At 37.7% G+C, this 16750-nt stretch overlaps 1 protein-coding gene and 1 long non-coding RNA gene across 3 annotated transcripts; one reads left to right on the forward strand and one right to left on the reverse strand.

The window, feature by feature from the left end:
• Positions 1–578: 578 nt before the first annotated feature.
• LOC110985599 (uncharacterized) lies at positions 579–16747 on the reverse strand. 2 transcript variants are annotated; one of them, XR_015424756.1, is made up of 5 exons: positions 16598–16747; positions 15894–15971; positions 10422–10480; positions 9930–10016; positions 579–828 (listed from the first exon to the last, which is right to left on the reverse strand). It is a non-coding gene; the product is annotated as an uncharacterized LOC110985599 (long non-coding RNA). The 2 variants fall into 2 exon arrangements; XR_015424755.1 differs by lacking the exon at positions 9930–10016.
• On the forward strand, positions 720–15889 carry LOC110985583 (rab-like protein 2A). The gene is made up of 8 exons (XM_022246712.2): positions 720–844; positions 6632–6661; positions 7517–7596; positions 7995–8074; positions 9652–9763; positions 10368–10465; positions 10738–10821; positions 11006–15889. The coding sequence occupies exons 1-8, from the start codon at positions 738–740 to the stop codon at positions 11129–11131; spliced, it is 717 nt and encodes a 238-aa protein (XP_022102404.1). The 5' UTR covers positions 720–737; the 3' UTR covers positions 11132–15889.
• Positions 16748–16750: the final 3 nt, after the last annotated feature.

Below are 16750 nucleotides of genomic sequence, written 5' to 3' on the forward strand. Positions count from 1 at the left end.
ATTCATTCGTTAACCTACTAAAAATTGAAAATCAAATGAAAGGACCAATTGGTTCAGTGCACCCCTAAGGGGCGAGTCGGTCAGGGGGCGAGTCGGCTATGGGGCGAGTCGATCAGGAGGCGAGTTGGTAAGAGGCGAGTCGGTCAGGGGGCGAGTTTACGAGGGGGCGAGTTGGAAAGGGGCGAGTCGGTAAGGAGCGAGTCGGTCAGGGGGCGAGTTGACCTGACACCAATACATGTAATATCATTCCCAGCTCCAATTTTTGGTGAAATTGCGTATTTTCATATAGTTTGTGCTGTCCCGATAGCCAAATTTTCTCAAAACAGCAAGGGAAACAGAAAATAAACAGCTCAAGAGAACTGAAAGGAGCCCTGTTGGACACCACTAGAAATAACTACAAGCTACCTACATTGGCTTCAGTAAAATCAAAAATCCCTCAAACCATAATGTTGACCGAATAAAGGGAACTAAAGTGTTGCATTTGCCTGGGATGAAATACTTGGGAGCACTTTTTTTTTTATCTCACACTTTATTTGCCTAATTTGTCTAATCGGAGTAAAAAACCACACAAAACAAAATCCGAGGAATGATAGTTTTGTTTTATTTGCTCTCCATAGATCTTGCGAAATCAATCACTCGCTGGTACTTTTTGCTTCACTCGATTTGCAAATATTTCTGTGCGGTTACCAATTAAGATTCTCCCGGCATGCATCGCTCACATATTTTGTTTTTCCAAGATGGCGGCGAACACAAGCGACGCTATCTTGCCCGAAGCGGGCGGAAAGACGAGTGAAAACACCGTGAAAATCATCTGTCTCGGGGATTCAGCTGTTGGAAAATCAAAGTAAGTACATTTAAGAGTGATTTCGTGATCACCCGTGTCAGTTCATCCTGGAAATATGAAATATTAAACTCGAACTGTCAACTCTCGGTGCTGCCATGGATGCGGTGCAGTGGCAGTGCGGGGGGGGTCATGCTAGGGTCTTACTAATTACCGTCAACACACGATAGTAACGTCAACACAGCGTTAACTTCCCGAAAATACAATTCTAATTCACAAAAGTGGCGTAGAAAGGTAATACTCGGGCTGAAAGAGATTTTCCAGTAGTTGGAGGTCACAAATCAATTTGCAAAATGGATTTTTTCACACGAAAAAACAAATGTACTCTAGCAGTGTAGCTGTTTACCGCCATCTTGCCTCCTTATATGGAGCTTGGACTGTACCATTTAGGTGTGGATATGCTGCACTATAAATTAAATACTTTTTAAGACAGTAAAAATCAATACAGCAGACACAACATCTTAGATTTTATTTAACACAGTTATTGTCAAAATAAGAAAAGGGACAATTCTTCAGTCTTAAGAAAAATACAAATGTAGTAACTTTAAAGGAAAGAGCATTGTTTGTTTATCATATAATATCACCACCCTCCAGTGGTATGGTCCCAGTTGCCCTAGAGGCAACATGGCAGCTGATTTCTGAGCTGTTCAAAGGAGGTGATTCGGCCAAATTAAAACAATAATTTCCTGAGTCTAACCTGTTGAAGTTCAGGCAAACTATCCCTTTGGCAAACATGTTATGGTCGAGTACCCCTTCTTTTGATTTGAACATGTTTGGGGGTGTTGATGCTGTGGTGACGGTTTGTTGACGGTAATTAGTATGACCGTCATGCTATTTAGCGTCAAGGGAGCGTCAACAAAATATTCAAGCATTTTTATGCAAATGTTTTATATTTACAACATTAGTAAGGCTCCTACATATCGTATTCAATGTATCGCATTATTGAAAATGATATTTGAGTGTGGAAATTTGAGCGACAAATTCGGGCCTGCTCGTGTTGCCCGACCGGCCGCCATCCAGTTTTCTCGTGGACGGTAGAGTAAAGAAAAGTGGCAGCCTCCATGCATCACGAAAAAGTTTCGTTTTTCTGCGTGAATCTGGAAGCGAATTTGATGTTTCTCTTGCACAGTGGCAGGTCTTAGAGTCTCTAAAATATGATGAAACCACTTTTAAATCTTTAGAGGGCATTTTCAAGTTGTTGACGCTTGTTGTATGTGTTGACGCTTGTTGACGCTAAATAGCATGACCAGTGCAGGGTAACTCACACAGGTTTGCTCCATGGGGACGATAGCACTGCACGCGCTGGCAGTTATCGTTGAGTCCTACCCTAAAATTACAAATTATTCACGCTCACAAGTAATCGCAAATCTAACTTTCTTGGCATGTACATGTATCTCTGAGCATGAAATATGTACATGTACATGTAGGCTACTGATAATTTACCGTCGATCAGACATGCAAGTTCCAGTTAAACATTTCACCATTTGTATGCTCACACTGATGTAGGCCCTATTTAGACATTCAATTCCCTCTCGGTTTGTTAGGAACTGGAGCTCGTACCCTAATTTTACATTCATTTTTATAATTCTCCATACATGTATTTAATCCGTCCCGTCGCACTGTCAGTGACTGTATTTTATCTCTTTTAACCCCATGTATATTTGCATGTACTGGGTCATGTACATGTATCTTTGTTTGTGTTATGTGCTGTGGAGGATACGGAGAGACACACCCTTTTAGCGACAGTGTTTGAATTCACTTTTTGGTCTTTCTCTTAGGCAGCCTTTTACGGTCTTTTTCTTTGTCCTGTCTGTGTATGCATTTTAAGATTTAATGTCAGTTCATGTGTAATATGTTTGTGTGTGTGTGTGTGTATGTAGATCATGCCTACATGTATGTCATGCTGATTTAACATATCAACGTCCTCTTTGCAGCAGGCTATGATGTGTAAATTAAAAGTTCATCAGGCCTAGGCCTATTGAGGAAAAAAAAGCAGAGTAAACTTTTACTATTTAGGCCAAATGCAAATGTTTTTATTGTCAAGAACATTTATAAACGATCACTATTATTAGCTCATGATCAGTCATGTCAGTGTTGACTCGACCACGACATGTTTGAAATGCGGTCAACTTACTGCCAAGTATCACAGGGGTGAGATTTCTCAGCTTTTCAGCTGATTTCATCTTTTTTTTTTGGATTTCAGCTTTTTTTCCTCACTGGCTTTGTACAAAAACATGGGAGATTTTCACAGTTCATCTTTTTATGTCTTTTTGGAGCTGTTTTCAGCTATTTTTATCATTGGTCAATCTTATCTCTGGAATCAGGACTGTTTAAAGTGTTGTCAAACTTTGGGGCCTGAAAACCATGTACACCTTTAAAATTTTGCCAGAATTTCAAGATATCCTTTGCTAAGATGTGGAACTTTTTTTATATTTAACTTGTTTTTGCAGAAATAATGGAACAAAAGTTTCCTTTAGGTCAAGAGTACTTACCCAAATCAATTGCTCAATTACATTAGGCCTATGGGTTATAACTACTTTGGGATAATTTGTTTGAAAAAACAAAAATTTGTGTCTTCCTGTTACTCAAAATTATGTTGAAAAAAAGAAGAGGAGAAATAGGGGAAAGTCAAGATGTGGCAAATAAAAGTATTTTTTCCTTAAATTACATCACAAAACCCCAGTCCAGTAAACACACAAATTTGTTACCAGTTAAAGAGCAATGAATTGCAGAAGTAGGAGACAGCTGAGACCCTGTAAAATGAAATGAACATTGTGTGCAAATTATGGTGATGTACGCTTTACTTACTACATGTACAACCAAACTGACTTGTGTTCCTGTCATTCACTGACGTCCAGCGTTCTTCAAAATATTAATATTCCATATAGGATTTTAGTCAAACTTTGAAACTTATTGAAGTGAAGTCAAAGTTAACTTAATTTAAGAACAAAAATCAGTCAAAATACTAAGAACACCAATTCTTGTAACACTCAGAAATACTCCATGAACATGTACTGTGTGGAATCTGTTGATCCTTTGGTGGAGCAGTAAGTCAATTACTTTTGTTTCAGTGAGAATTTAGGGATTTTATTTTGAAATAAAACCAGTGTCACCTATCACAAGAAAGCTCAGAATAAAAAAATACACCCTGGAGAAAGATTGCTGAATAAAAAAAAATGCTTCAAATCTTGGACAGAGAGCGTGAGGAAAGTTGAGGGGGATCCAAAGCGAGACATTGCATTAGAAGAAACTAACTGTACATGTACGGTGTAGCTCATTGCATAGGGACAGCACATGTGCGGTACGTGTAGATATGCATTGACATGGGTGCACAGAGAAGTGAGATTGTGTAGTATCAGTACTCGCACATGGCAGCCTACATGCACACATCCATATACATGTAGCTGATCATGACAAAGAAAAGAGTGTGAAGTGAGAATATTGTAGTGCATTTCTCCCTATGATGTCACAATGGTTTATACTGTACATGTGCTTTCTGACTTAATAGACTAACGTACATGTACATGTAAGATTAGTAAAATTGAAATTAGTAAAATTTAATATTTGAAAGCATCACGGGTTCGACAAGATGGAGGAAAATTACAATCCACCATTTTGTGTTACTGATTTGTTGCGACTGCCTGTGTTCCCATTCAAATGGACAGGGTGATATGATAGTGGTACAATAAAAATTGTTATACCACGGTCATAGATAGTGAATTTTTATTGGTTGCGAACTGATTACATGATATGTTACAAGTGTCCATGTATCATTCACGCATCTCGCAACTGGTGATGTTGCCACGAAAAATATGATCGATCACAGTGATCCTTCCCAGAGTTGATGTGTCGCGTGTACTGCTTTGTCATTGTGAAAGGGATCAAAGTAATTCTTCATTTTAATTTTATTACATGTATAACAGGTGTGGCAACTATGTGAAAAAAAAATCATTTCCCCCTTTTGATATAGATGAACACTGAGGGGAAAAGCACTTGGCTGGTTTTTTATTAGAGGTTTTGGTACATGTACATGTTGTAATTTGTTTCTTCAATCCTCATAATAATCAAAAGAACTAGGGTTAGAAATTAGTCAGTGTCAGCTTTTCACAGGTTCTTTATTTTGTTCAAAGTTAGAATTTAGTGTAAGATGTACAGGTACTGTACATGTAAGTCATTTTAGGACTTGCATGTAATTAATCTAAATGATGAATAATATGATTTCCTCAATCAAGTCAAGATGCTGACTCAACACATTCTAACGATCTGATTGTTGATGGTATTACATTTAGGTGTTCTGAATATGAGTGGGCTGAGCAACTCTACACTTTACATGTTAACATTTTACAGAGACATGTAAATCCTGAACAAGAATGCCAGTGTGATGTGAATGTTTGATGTCGAGGTCACCCAAATGTCACAGTTAAAAAAAGACCTATTGACATAGTGCCGTAATGCAATAGAATAAGAACTCCTTGTATTGAGACAGCCTTGACTCAACCATCTTCAGCCAGTTGCCTAGCAACCAGTTAAGACATTTGAAGTGGGCTGAAAAGAATATTCTGCATTGGCCGGTTCTTCAAAGCAGATAAATTCAGCTGCAGCGATGTTTTATTTGATTGCATGGAGAATCAGTACAAATAATATAGGGCTGTGCCGAAGATCCAAATATTTGATCAATTATTGAATATTCGAATATTATTTTCCGAATTTGAATATTCAAATGCAAAATTCACGAAAAGGAAGGGAAAATTTTCTTGTGTTTTAAATCAAAAAATTTCCGCTATGGAGGCTTGTTTCAAGCAGATTCAAATGAAAAGCAACAGAAATCTTCTAACAATTTAAAAAGTAAATTACCAGTTCAAGAAGTCAAAAGGAATAGAAATTTTCAACAAGGCAAGAAGTATTGTTCCTCTTTTAAATCTTACTTAATTGTGGCTGGAGATACATGTACTCCTAGACTTGAGTGATTATAATGTACAATTTTGTGCGTTATCACAACTGATTTTGTATACATTTTTCAACAACCTGCCAGTCAGTACAACCAAATATTTGGATATTTGATTGAATTAAGGGTCAAATATCCGAAAAGTGAATTATTTAGAATGACTCAGCCCTAGAATAATACACTTTATTGAAACTATATGCAGATCTTGCATGTTCATTGAAACACGAATGCCAGTTCAATTCTGAAAGACTCATATGTAGGACCATTCAAAAATTTCAAAATTTTTTTGACCCACCCACCTACCTAACCCCATTTTCGATAAAAAAAAGTGATTTTGTCATCCAGTTGTAAAACTCCCGGTCCAGCTTACTACATGAAATTGCATGCACGAACATGTCCATGTATACTTGCACATTAAAAGTAAATACATGAATGTCTCTCTGCACATGTGTGTCAAGTTCGTATGCTGTACCATGGTTGTACATACATGTACATGTATCATGAAGTTCAGTTCAGTCACCATACCGGAGTTCAGGAAAGTCAAAGATCTTTTTTTGTTGATGGTTTTTTTTTTATATCAAAAAAGAATTTCGATTTTCATTTGCATTGTATTTTTCTTGACCCAACTGCCCACTGTTTCAAAAACAAAATCAAAATTTAAACACACTGGAAATTTTGAATGGCCCCTTAAGTTTTACACTTACACTAATAATGTATACATTTATACAGTTTGTTTACACATTACAGTGCATTTGTGCATACAGAATATAAAGCCGGCGAAGGATATTTTGATGTTACACGCCCTCTGAACTGTAACTTATTTCCATATCTCTTTATCATTGCAGGTTGGTGGAGAGGTTTCTTATGGATGGATAGTATCCTTTTAATTTGTTTTTTACTTTTTTCTGCTCGACTGATCTATGGTTGGGTGGACTCAGAGTGAATGGCTCACTTACTTTGATGTGGCTGGTTGGTTGAGCAATCACTTTGCTGATAATGGCTTGCTTGATGTCAGGCATGCTGTAATGGCTAATTGGTATTTACATTTTTCTTCTGTTGGGGAGAGGGTTTAAGCAATTTTTATGGAGGGGCTAGGTCGTTTCTCACGTTCATTCAATGCTTCTTTTGTATCAGGTAAGCTTCATTCTCCCCTAGCTGCAGATTTTGCATTGCCTGGTTTGAACAACATGATTGTGAAGGCCACTTTCACAGAAATCAATACTCCAATTTGGTTCTTGTACGATGGTGCCATTTATCTGCTGCACAGTGTTACACTTTGGAAGATTGAGAATAAAATTCCTGGAAAAATTATGTGTAGGCATCTTACGCTTCAAATCTCTACATTTTAAATCTCTACAAGACTCAACTCATCACATATATCCACTTAAATCTAGTCTGATATCTTTCTTGTGCATGTTGTATTGTTCGTCCAGGTCATCAGAATATTCCCAGACCCTTCAAAGCAAACCTGGGAGTTAGAAGGATTTCCAAAATGACGGGCAGTAGAACCCAATCATTACTTCACACGGGACTTGATGCTCCTTGAAAGTTTACATGTAGCTTAAGAATTACGGTGCTATAGATAGGCCTGTCCTATTCTGTGGAGGATTTTAGAGGACTTTGACTGGTAACTCAGCGTAAAAACTGCCAAGGTATGGTGCGTACACGCTTTGCGTGTACACATTGGTAAGGATCTATTCAGTTGATCATTCCTGAACTCCTCCTCACAGTCAACCGCAGCAGCTCTCCACGTATGCACTTACTCTCTTCAGATACAACACCAAGGTCGGAGGTCAAGAAGTGGCAGTAGGTAGGGTCTCGTCTTAACTGGGGAATCTTGTTATTCATGTGTTTCCGTTTGTGGCAAAAAATGTCATGTATTTACAATTGGATAGAAGTATATTTCTGTGAAATTGGTTGCTCTGGAACTTTTGACTTGGTTTCTGGGAACTACACTGTCCAGTTCCGTAAAAGTCATGTGGTATTTGTGTTTATCCTTAAATTAAGGATGTTTATTTCATGTTATAAAAACAGCCATTTTCATCCTTTTTTTCAAGTCTATACATCTGTAGACAGTAAAATTCTCTCCAAGGTACCAGTACAGCAAGTAAAACTGGTTTGTGTGAAGATGACGAATTTTTTAGAATTCATATGCTGGATAAACATTTCTCTCTCTGATCGGTCATTTCACCTTATTTTTTTCTTCAGATTTCTGGGATACTGCGGGCCAAGAGAGATTCAGCAGTATGCATCCATCTTACTACCACCAAGCTCACGCATGCATAATGGTTAGTCTCAACTATCATAAATATGTATCAGACCATGTACCCAGCTGGTGGAAATATGTAAACTGCCTTTTATCTTGTGCAGGTAAAATTATTTCACTCTAGTGGGGTCATTTTGACGCAGATGGCTCCCATATCCTTCAAAATTCACCTGTTCTTTTTTTTTTTGTTTAAGGTTTTGCAGAGTTAGAAATGAAAACTGCAGCCTGACCATTAGTGTACAAGAGTCACGATTCCTCTAAAAGTTTCAAGTGTAGGAATTTTTCCATCACATTCCTGCACAGTGCCAGCTTGTGTAGGGTGAATTAGATAGGAGTAGTGTCTTATATGACTTGTGAGACTAATCATACATGTAAGTCTATTTTGGGGTACGTTCACTGTGAGGTTGGCATTTCTAATACCTTACATGTTTTATATCTTCCTGGCTAGTGGATGACTTTTCACTTACTTTGGAGCCATCCCCACTAGCTCGTCAGTCTTAGTAATGGCAGAAAATGGCGAGCGTGTCAAACATGAGTTAAGGCCCAGCCAGCGGCTTTGTACAAGACAAGTTGAAAATTTTATGAGGGAACATGTTCAATGTGCCGTGACCAATTCCGGCCCTCTTAATTGTCCATTACTACTACCCTGTGTAATTATATCCTGAGCCATACATTATGCATGATGGTAATTTCCGTGGTCACAAAGTCTGCTACATGAGGACTAGTGTTGGCATTGCACAGCCTCATGCCTGGTGAAAATTGGACTGCCACAATCAGAGAATATAATAATCATGCAAGGCCTTTATAAGCTGCACAGTATCTGATGATGTCTATCATTCAGAGGTGCCGATATGTTAGCATCCCAGCTCATCAGGCTCACCATATCTTAACATGAATCCTGAAATCATATTGGCACCCTGGAGAGTTTACAGCATGAGTCTGACATTTCAGGCTGATGGCTTACGTAGTAGCCATCAGTATTAGCATGATTCATTTGTCCATTCTGCGTGAGCGCTTTTTTTTTTATATGTGACCCATCACAATAACATGAGCGTTAAGTCGCATTCAGCTCTCTTCTAATTTGAAGGTTTGAGGTCATATTGAAGTGGAGGTCAGTTTGGGGGTTTCGTAATATTTGGAAAGAGTAAGCTGACCCCTATTTAATTCTAAATATTTTGCAGTATCATATATTTAAAAGTGTCATTTTCTCAGCAATTTTGACGATAGCATTATTCGTGCCATGTCAGAAATGTTGAAACTGTGTCAGGAACAAAGACGCAAAGCCGCCAGAATAATGTCACATTGTTATCTTGTACTTTTACTGTAACTGCTCCGTAGACATACATGTACCATTGGAAAGCTCTCTTTTTGCTGAATTCAAATATGCCAATATCCCAATTTTTTGAAAAAAAATCTGACTTTCAGCTCATTTTCTGGTGACAGGTCACATATGCTGCAGTTTTGCGCTCAAATCAGGCAACTTTTTTTGCAGGAATTGTGTATTATGCCCATGGTACATAGTGGCAGGAGAGCTCATGAAACATGCTAACTGCTACATGTAAATCAACTGAAAATGTTTGGATTTCTTTGTTTTTGAAGGTGTTTGACGTCACAAGGAAAGTAACATACAAGAATTTACCCCAGTGGTATAAGGAGCTGAGGAATTACAGACCTAAGATACCGTGTCTACTAGCAGCTAACAAGATAGACGGTGAGTTCAAATAGAAGCAGGTTGATTACATATGTTAAGACAAAATAAAGCAGAAAAAGAAGAAATCTGCATTTGATGAGAATCAGTTGTATTGCTGCCTCATGTTTTACATCCAAAGGTTTGGATTGACTAGAAAACGGGAAAAATGAGCTTGAGAACTCCTTACCCTTCGTTTGTGGGGAACAGAAATTGTCCTTTTTTGTCTAATTCATCACGGAAAGGATTGAGAGTGAAGGGTGTTTACAAGCATACTCTGCAAAATGGAAATGGAAAAGTGCTTCTAGTTGCCGTGAAACTAAGAAGATGCTACCTGCCTGCTAGATACAAATCAACCTTTGTAGTGGTCAAGTAGTCAAGAAGATCATGGAGTTGAAAGTGCATATTTGCTTAGCGTGGGAAAATCTTTGCGCAGCAAGAAGTAGATTACCAGCCAACAGCTGTTTGGGGTCTGCAATTTTCATTCTGCCCTTGACTGGTTCTGGATCGGTGTTTACTTCAACAGCAAAATTTTCCTACGGAGCAGTTTCATAAAATCAGGCCCTGGGAAGGAGTCATACGGGTGCCATAAAAAGAATATTTCTTGTCTTTTTTTCATTTCTTATAGTTGACTACAACATTACCCAGAAGAACTTCAACTTTGCCAAGAAGTACAACTTACCATTTTACTTTGTCTCCGCAGCTGATGGCACAAATGTTGTCAAGGTACACAACATCCCTCTAGAAATAATACAAAGAAGAACATTTATCCAACTTTATTAAGATTTCTTATATTACTGAATGTTTAGAATGTCTTTTTTGCTGTTGTTTTGAAGTGACTCATTACTTTTTACCCCAAACTTCCAATTTTTAATAGCATGTCTGGAGTTGATATTCCAGTGTCTTGTTTTACTCTGTCGTATTGAAAAGTCAGTTTCAACTATTTGTTACGTCAGCCTTTTGGTTACGGAATGTTTCCCATACTTCTCACTCCACAGCTTTTCCGAGAAGCAATCAAATCAGCAGCAGCTTACAAGGCCAACCCTACGGACTTCATGGACGAAGTTATGCAAGAATTAGAGGTAAATCTTGACATGAACTTTCCGTTGATTTTTCAAAAACAAATCCTTAATTTATGACCTTTTTGTAGCAGGTGCCATTCAGAGTAGATTGAGGAGCTTCTCATTACTAAAGAATTATGTGATTAACCTCGTGATCTCCACCCGGCTTCTGATTTGATAAAAGTTTATTTTCCCAACCGAACAGAATTTTGACGATCTAAAATTGTCACCTGATAGTGGGCTTGACTTGGCCAACAACTCAGAGGACAAAGAGGATGAGAAAAAGGTTAGTGCAGCCTCAACACCAGAGGGCGCTGCAGGGTCGTCATGACAACAACCCAACTTGGTAGGCAAGGGGTAATTATTGTACAGAGGTTATTTAAGTGGTACAGATTCAGACAGTGGCACTGCCATTAGAACTGAAAACTTGTGTGTCGGCACATCTGGTCACCATAATCAAATTGATTTCTTTGGTGCACCATGTTGCCACGGCAACATGGCAGAGTTTTTCACAGACAGATGAGGACTGTATAAGCACAGACAACATCTCCAAAAGACAGATGGTTTCTGGCCAAAGGGTACCAGTTTCAGATATTCCCTGAAACTGTTGCAGACTGCCATGTTCAAATACTGCAGCATGTGATGGGAGACGTAGCATATGCAAGCTGAGGCAATATTGTTAAAAGAATGTAACTCTACAGAAACCGAGTGTCACTCTTTGAAATTGTTAGGGCGAGGACAGGATTTTGTGTGTATTTTTAGTGTAGCAATATTCCATTTCCCCTTCTGTGTACTGTTTGCTGTTCATTCTACTTACTATTGCCCACTGCTGCACACTGTTGACTGTTCTAAGCACTATTTGCCCACTTTGTACAACAACCTATTCTCTTTACTGTTTTTTATTCTGTGCACTGCCTACTCATTTATCCACACCTCCTCCTCGCTTCATTCCACTGTGTAATAATGTAACATTAGCATCTTGTAACATACAAGAAGCTCCAAATTAATATTCCTTTGTACTTTTTGCTAAAGCTCTTAAAATTGCCAAAGCTACCAACCTTACATGCATGAACTCAGTTGTTGTAATAACACGCTGGTCTGCAAAATAACTTCCTAGATTCCTTCTGCCGTGTGACCCCAGTTATATGGGTATTAAAGACAAAACCATGATGTACTTCATATGCATGACTGGTCCACGTTTAAACCATATTTAAGATTCGGTTTTAGTTTGATTCTTGAATGTGGGAACATTAGCATCAAAGATAGGAAAGATGCAGATTGTTGTGATCAGCTTTCAAATTTCATGCTCAAATTTTTCTATGCTTAAATTTTGATAGACTGAATTGCTAATGTGTGCGATTTGTGTCCGAAAAATCGGTGCCTACGATTTTATATCTGTAAATAAGAAATCTTAGGAAGGAGATTTGTTGGCGTGCCCAAAAGTTTGTAAGTAGTTGAGTATTTAAGTTATACATAAACTGTATATTTAAGAAAAAGATGTGCACATATGTAAAACATACTGAGAGGGGAAAGTATTGTACAGTGGATGTATGGGGAGAAGGGGGCCTTAGTTTGACAAGTTGCCATCATTTTGTGCATGCTGATAAAAAAAAAGGTGTTTACACCGAATACTTTTTTATTTAAAAAACGTACTGCGGTTACTTTTGGAAAGTATTAAAGACTTGAAACGTGGCCCTACTGTACATGTTGACGAATCCAACAAACTCCCAGTTATCCCAAGTTATGCAGGGGTGACAAATTTCAAATTTCTCCAGATTTCCATTTATGGGGCCAAAAAGGTGGATTTTTAAGAAGTTTAATCATTTAGGACTTTCTTTTTTTTTATTTCCGCTTTTTGAGCAAGGGCCAAGTTCTCATCATGGCCTTTTGGAAGAGAACCTGAGCTTTGTTGGCCATTACAAATCCTCAAAAGTCAAGGTTTTTTTAAACAGTCATTGCTACAACCCAACTGTTAGATGTTTCATGGTCTTCTCTTTATCCTTCAAGTCTCATCCTGGCCAGCTGGAAAGCAGTGGCCTTTTTGTTCTGAAAACCATAGCTAATCCTCACTTCCACAATGCATCCATTATCTGGGTATGCCGTGTTGAAGTGCACCCCCAAGTGGCAAAAGAAAGACAGGTGGTAGTAAGTTTTCCAAGTGGGTTCTTGCACGCATTCTGCGTGTACGCAAGGACCATACATTAAGGAAAAAATTTGTTACACGTACTCGGCGTGCTGCGCGTCAAGCACCCCATTGATCTCTATTATAAACATGCACTTTTGTGGTGAATAGGCCTACCACAAAAAAACCACTGCCCTCTCTTGTTGCGCTAAGAGTGGATAGTCAACTCAACTGCAGAATTTGAAGTGATCATCTGCTGTTTAGTATGTGTAAGGGTTCTATTAAAAAACTAAAATATTCACCTTGAAAGAAACCCCTTTTGCACATTTTCTCAGATACAAATTAAAGTTCAATGAAATTTTTTCATTAAAATAAACTTTTTTTGTGGAATAAAGTGTATCCAAGGATAAACTTTGATGTAAATATTGATGAGTTGTGAATGCCACTATTTATATTGATTGTTGCTTGGATGAAAATGTGGTTTTTACTGAAACTTTGACGACTGGTTCTCGGTTATTCCTTGCATTTTGCATCGGGTATGGACCTGTCAAGAAGTTTCCTTTGCTGATACATCAAACAGCAGCATTAATGATGACCTAAATAATGACTGCATTTGCCTTTCAAGCCATGTATGAAGTAGCATAGATGTTTTGGAAAGAAAGAAAACTTGTACAATATATGATTGTGTTCTAAACATGTAAACATTGCCATTTTGGAACGAAACATTTAAAGACCACTTACCAGCTTTTAAAAAACTATGTTTCACAGACGGGGGAAATGGTAATTTCTGTACATGTACGTAAAATCACCTTACTGTTGTGTAATGATGCTATGTCTATGACTAGTTAGAAGGAAACTTGTTTTATACATTTTTGGCAGTAACCTCATTTGAAATGTAGATTGTGTCTATTTTGAGGGTGGTACCACTTTTCAAAAACCTGATTGTTTCGTCCCATTTCTGACTTATCACATTGAGTGCAGCTGTTGTGATAGTAGATGCAGACTGGTCAGTGATATGGCAGCGCTCCTATTTACAATGTATTATATTAATGTTTCATTCCTTCCTGCATTTTCTGGTGTAATTCTCTGAGTAGCTTGTCAAAAGTCCCCTTTGAACGTTTTCGACATCTTTTTTCCCCTTAATTGCATTTGTGTGTGTGTGTGGATGGGTGTTTGCATGTTCATGTAACTTGAGAAAAATCATTTTTGTCTTCTTTGTGACATTTTACACTGTTTCTAGTTTCTAATTTAACAGTAAAGTTATGTTTGTATCATGCCATAAGTAACAGTTATTCAGTTGATTCAGAGAAGTCTCTTTATGTGGAGACAAGACCAGTGATTTTTTTCAGAAGTGTCATTTTATTTGTTAAGTTTAGTTCGATTTGATAATTTTATTCATTTTATTTCAATTAACATCTTGTCTGTGTGAACAGTAACAACAATGTGATTCCAGGCTTATTTTGTGCCGGTTCTTGCTGCATTTATTCTGGGAGACAGTAATTTCATGTCCAGCCATTCAAGTTGAAAATAGTGAAACACCTGTGAAGGTTAAAATGTACAAGTACATGTAGTTGAACTTTAACTGTTTAATACATTTTGGAAGTTAATAGTAAAAATGGCTTTACGCTAGACTGGTATTAGAAACCAAAAAGACGGCTGTGATACTTAACAGTGAAGAGGAGTTGATTAGAAGGTTTTGCACTGTATTCATTCCGTCTTAGTGTGTAGAAATTACAGAAGCCAAATTCTCATGTTACTATAAGGAGAAACCCTGAGATATTTTTGGATGAATTTGACAGTTACTGTAAAGGTTAAACCCTGTGTGACTTGGAGCAAGTGCAGTCCTACAGTACATGTATGTCATATTTGGCACTGTATTTGCCTTCAGCCCTGTCCCATAATACATGTATTTTAGCCCAAAGGAAATCGTTCTCAAACCAGCCTCGTTTTTTAATGTTACACCATAGTGATTTGGGATATTATATACAAATGTACCTGTTGTATTTTGTTCTCTTTAGTTTCCGTCCAGAAATTATGTACTCTGGTTTGTATTAGTCTGTACTTAGAGTTTGCCCAAATGTTTGTTTAGTTTACCTTTCTGCAGTTGACTGATGTGTATTTTTAGTGGTTCACTTTGGTATATTTTGGATCAAGTGCTTTGAACGTTGAATTCTTTAATATGTATTCATAGATTTGAGACAAATGAGACAAGGAAATGTGGAATCCATCATACCGGTAGATGGCGTTACATTGTTTAGATTGAGAATGTCATCAATTTAGTGAAGACAGTTAGTGACTGACAGAGACTTACTGCTACAATATTGCTCATTCTTGCTGTCTGGTGAAAAACTGATGTTCTAGAAATTGACAATTTTAGAGAACCCTCAGTCTGAGAAAACAAGTCGTCAGAACTTGTACATATGTAATGTTTGTGTAGCAAAGTCAAATGAAAATCTTTGGGGCATTTAAAATCTAAACAAAAATATAATGTAACACATTTGATTTCAGGGGTGAGAATGGAGGGAATGAAATATCTACAACATAATCCCCAGAACGTTTGAAGGCCCCAGCAGGGTAGGGTCTAATTTGTGTTTGCCAAAAAACACCTGTTAAAATACCCATCCCTTTCGTCCTATATCAACTTTCGTATATAGAAACACCTCAGTGGTAAACGTATGGTTTTCTAGATTTTAAAAGGGATGGTTTAAAAAAAAACCTGGAAATCAGAACAAATGCTGACAAATCTCACCCCTTTGATTCACTGGTAATCTTCTCTCTGTATTCGAAGTGTGTATTGGCTGGTTCTTTGCAATCTTTGGTCTGATCTGATTTATGAACTAGACCACTGTCTGTATATATATGGTTGAGTGGTAGCCAGTGAGGAGACAAATCCAGAACCAATCATAAACACTGGTCAGCCTTGATTTGAAATAAGTGAAATAAACTGAAAGTGAAAGTAGACAGTAATTACCATGTCTCATAGCTTTCATGTCTCTTGACGTGTGCTTTACCATTATTTTCCCACTGAGGCTCGGCGCATCTGCCATTCCTGTACATGAAGTACAAAGTGGCAAGTGTTGTCGTACGAAATGTTCTATAAAAAAGGTAAAATTGCAACATGTTACATTGGTAAAGCTTGTAAATAAGCAATGCAGTCTTGTATGGATGCATGGAAAGGTGGGTTTGGTTCCATTTAAAAAAAAAATTGTGGACACTCGTATACAAACTTGAACACTTTTAAAACTGAAATCTGTTATAAATAACAGATTTTGAAAATCCTAATTTCCTGAATTTTTATATTGTTATTTGTTTTTTTCACTTCTCTAAGAACACAGTCCTTTGTAATAACCAGAGTCGACTGTAGCGTACCATATGACCCCTTTAATTCAAAAAAGTTTTTAATATATCCAAGATGAACGATGAATTACCGCTGTAAACAAAAATTCTGTGCTTTTCTTTGAGTTAGAGTCTTAATTTATGGTTCAGCGTGTGAGTTTCTGCCAGTTGTGGCCGCTGGCATACTTACATTGTTAATGCCACACTTTGTTCTGTGCAAACTACGGAGTAGCCTCCTGGATAGAGCTTTGGTCAAATATCGTCTGACGTTCTGTTCTCATTTTTCCCTCTTTATTTTCTTCATTAAAACTTCCAGATACAACAAGGAAAAGCACTTACCGTTGGGCATTCATGTTATTTAATCTGTGGAATCTGTAAATCAGAGAACTTGCCCCGAAATTCACTTTCTGAGCTGAAACGTTACTTCAATGAGCCTGAAAAACACATTTTGTTAAAAACTTGGAGAAATGCGCGCTCATATCATCTCGTACT

Source organism: Acanthaster planci, linkage group LG03 (genome assembly GCF_054643075.1).
Source record: "Acanthaster planci isolate LZ-2023a linkage group LG03, COTS_SCS, whole genome shotgun sequence".
NCBI lineage: Eukaryota > Metazoa > Echinodermata > Asteroidea > Valvatida > Acanthasteridae > Acanthaster > Acanthaster planci.